Source organism: Sprattus sprattus (assembly GCF_963457725.1).
Source record: "Sprattus sprattus genome assembly, chromosome: 9".
In the NCBI taxonomy this organism is placed as follows: domain Eukaryota; kingdom Metazoa; phylum Chordata; class Actinopteri; order Clupeiformes; family Clupeidae; genus Sprattus; species Sprattus sprattus.
Genome location: NC_137928.1, coordinates 23314440 through 23318243, shown reverse-complemented (window position 1 = coordinate 23318243; position 3804 = coordinate 23314440). Strand labels below are relative to the sequence as shown.

The window sequence follows — 3804 nt, the reverse complement described above, 5'->3', positions numbered from 1 at the left end:
CGATCAGCTGAACTTGACTTATTTCAGATGGTGCACAGCTTGAAGAAAGTGAACTTTTCCATACTGTCTGGGGGAAGGATGTTTTTTGATGAGAACGGTGACTCAGTAGCACTGTATGATTTAGTAAACTGGCAATTCAACAAAGATGGATCTGTCAATATTGTTAATATTGGTCAATATGATGCATCTTTACCGAGTGGGAAAAGATTCAGGATGAAAGAAAACATCACAGTCATATGGGGAGGAGACCACTCTGAGGTATCATAATGATTAAGGAAAATGATAGTGAGAATAGCAACTTTGCAATCAAATATTTAGTTACAAAATTACTAATAAAATGTTTCTCCTTTACTTTGTCAAACATGATCTTTCAATATTGGCTGACATAACTATTTCATTTATTTCATGAATAATCAGTAGGTGATATATGCCTGTTTTACTTTAGGTGCCAAGATCTCTATGCACAGAAATATGCCCGCCTGGCAGTCGTAAGGTTCTGAACAAAACGAGACAAATATGCTGTTTTGACTGTATACTGTGTGCTGATGGGGAAATTGCTAATGAAACAGGTAGCCGAGACTGACATTTACATCATCAACCCAGACTTTTGTTTTTAATTCAGATTATTTTCTATTTCTTTTATTAAAAAACTTTTATTTCTCTTCACAGATTCTTCAGACTGTACGAAGTGTCCATCAGTATATTGGTCTAACAGCAGGAAGGATGAATGTGTTTTAAAATTAATAGAGTTCTTGTCCTATGGAGAAACAATGGGGGTGGTGCTGGTCATATTTTCTTGTTTTGGTTTCTTCTTGACAGTGCTTACAACAGTCATCTTCTTTGTTTTTCGTAAAACTGCAATAGTTAGAGCTAACAACTCAGAGCTAAGTTTCCTTCTGCTCTTCTCATTAAAGTTGTGTTTCCTTTGTTCACTTACTTTCATTGGTCGGCCCTCTCAGTGGTCCTGTATGTTGCGTCACACAGCATTTGGGATCACCTTTGTTCTCTGCATCTCCTGTGTTCTGGGGAAAACAATAGTGGTGTTAATGGCCTTCAGGGCCACTCTTCCAGGCAGTAATGTCATGAAGTGGTTTGGGCCTCTGCAACAGAGACTCAGTGTTCTTGGCTTCACCCTCATACAAGTCCTTATATGTGTCCTTTGGTTAACTATATCACCTCCATTCCCATATAAGAATATGAACCTTTACCAGGAAAAGATTATTCTAGAATGTGAGCTTGGATCAGCAGTAGGTTTCTGGGCCGTATTGGGGTACATTGGAATCCTTGCTGTCTTGTGTTTCATACTTGCTTTTCTGGCTCGCAAATTACCTGATAACTTCAATGAAGCCAAATTGATCACATTCAGTATGCTGATATTCTGTGCTGTCTGGATCACCTTCATACCATCTTATGTCAGCTCTCCGGGAAAATTTACTGTGGCAGTGGAGATATTTGCCATTTTAGCTTCTAGTTTTGGATTGCTTTCATGTATTTTCTTTCCCAAGTGTTACGTGATTGTAGCTAAACCTCAACAGAATTCAAAGAAACATGTGATGGGTAAAGTGACATCTAAGTCATATTAAAAAAGATTTTTCCTTAAACCTTGATTAAAGATATATTAATATTTACTACAAGTTGTGTCATTAATAGATACTTTAATCACAGTTAGTTACAAATTCCACCTCAAAGAACAAAATAACAAAACAGTCAAAAAAGCAATCTGAAATACTTTCAAGCTACTATAATAAAATGATCATATATCCCTACTGATCAAATTCTGTGAATTTTCAGAAAATCCAGATGGAGAAAATAATGGATATTACTACAGCTGGTAAACAACAAAAGTCTTGGTTGACTTTACAATCCCAACCTACCAAGTGCTCACTTTTGCAATTCTCTGCAATTACCCAGCAATTCTCTATGCAGAATTAAATATAAATTATGAATGTAACCATGCATTCACAGTTCAGTTCAGACAACATGGGCACATGGGCCAGAACACTACAACCAGAGGTGCTTTTTTGAGGATTGCTAATTAATGTGTTACCTCATAATGGTTATGATTAATACACAAATGAGATAATGTTAAACTCTGCAGGGGGCCACACACAAAGGATAGGGGCACGTTTCCCAACTCTGGTCTAACCATTCTTAGCTATACCTTAAAACATTTTAGAGACAAAAATGTAGTTTCGGTGTCTGGACGCATGCATTGACTGCAACGTCCAACGTCAAATATATGTGTTGCATTACATTGTCTGCTTTGTTAAATATAAAAGATAAAAACGTTGGTGTAAAGTTAATAAATGAATCCCTTGTGAATAAAATGCATGAGTAACCTTTAGCAAACAACTGTCCTTGCCTTTTCATGTTAACTTGCATAGTATTTCTTTTTGATGTTATTTCAAATAATGCTAAGCAGAAGTGTCAGGGCTCTGAACACTCTGATGGCGTCATCCGGGTGCCTGGTTCACTCGGGCTGGTGGCATCAGAGTCTGCGGCATGCGGGCTGCCTGGTTTACTTGGGATGGCTGCATCGGGGCTGCCTGGTTCACTCGTGCTGGTGGCATCAGTGACTGCAGCATCCGGGCTGCCTTATGCACTCGGGATGGAGGCTTCGGGGCTGGCTGCATCCGGGCTAGCACCAACCGGGCTGCCTGGTTCACTCGAGTTGCCCTTCTTTCGGCTCAGGCTCAACACTCTGACCAGGATGAGACTGGGTAGCGGAGGGGATGCCTGTTGTGTTCACAGGGGTAGGCAAATCAGGTTCTGTAGCATCTGGTCACGTTGGGCCAGAATCTCCGGTTTCGGAGGTTCCGGTTGATCTCCTGACTAACGCTCATTGGTGGCTTTGAAGTTGTCCAGGGCAGCCCAAATCTTCTCGAACACCGAATAGGAGATGCTAAGAGTAGACACACCTGCTGGGTCCATTGTGTTTGTGTCTTTCTGACAGAGCCGACTTCGGGAATTGAACGCTTGATGCTGGTTTTCCAGTCCATGGGCAAACTCACTGAGCAGTAGTAGGTAGTAGGACCAGTGGCGTGCACAGACATTTTGGGGGGCAGGTGCTCAGGGGGGAAGGGAAGGGCACTTTTTAGCGCACGCGGAACACCTTATTATAAAAAAGTTACACGCACATGCTGAATGAAATTTTACTTTTATTTGTATCATTCTCTAAACGTGAGTTTCCTATAGAAAAAAGTCACACCACCAACAGATAAAATCCACATCCTATATTAACTATATACAGTCATTGTTAAGTCCCAAGATGAACTCTAGACATCTCGGCGAAGTAGATAAACTTCACTTTGCCCTCCACTGTCTTCTGTTTACCCTCCACTTCTTGCTGCATACTGCTTTAAAGCAGCATCCTTCTCTTTTCTTGGCATTGTGCTGCAATTAGTAAATCAAAATCAATATACAATTAACAAAGAGACCAAAAAGTACGAGAAGAAGGAGTTAGCTGCTACCTGTTGTCATTGAATAGGCCTACAATAGAAAACGTTCTTAACACATAGATTTGCAAAATCTACCGAAATTATTTGTAGGCTTATGTGGTTGTCCTCACGTTATCTGTCATTGAAGTAGTTTATCAGTGACCAGTTGGCTAAAAATGCTTCAAGTTGTTTGTTGCTGTATGAGACATTTTACTGCACAACAAAATGATTACACGTTTTGCTTAGAGGGCAAACTGTACGATTATACTTGATCTGTATGTTACCTGGCTGGTGGGAACACGGGAGAAGATGCCTGTCTGCGACCGTGCCTGCTATGCTGGAGACGCTTCTGTTTACTGAAGCGCAT

General features: G+C 40.5%; 1 protein-coding gene across 1 annotated transcript; it reads left to right on the top strand.

Annotated features, from left to right (window-relative positions):
• Positions 1 to 213: 213 nt before the first annotated feature.
• Positions 214 to 1583, top strand: LOC308370373 (extracellular calcium-sensing receptor-like; the record flags this gene model as incomplete). The annotated part of the gene is made up of 3 exons (XM_080845027.1): positions 214 to 258; positions 446 to 569; positions 670 to 1583. The coding sequence occupies 3 exons, from the start codon at positions 214 to 216 to the stop codon at positions 1581 to 1583; spliced, it is 1083 nt and encodes a 360-aa protein (XP_080701153.1).
• Between the last annotated feature and the right edge of the window lie 2221 nt (positions 1584 to 3804).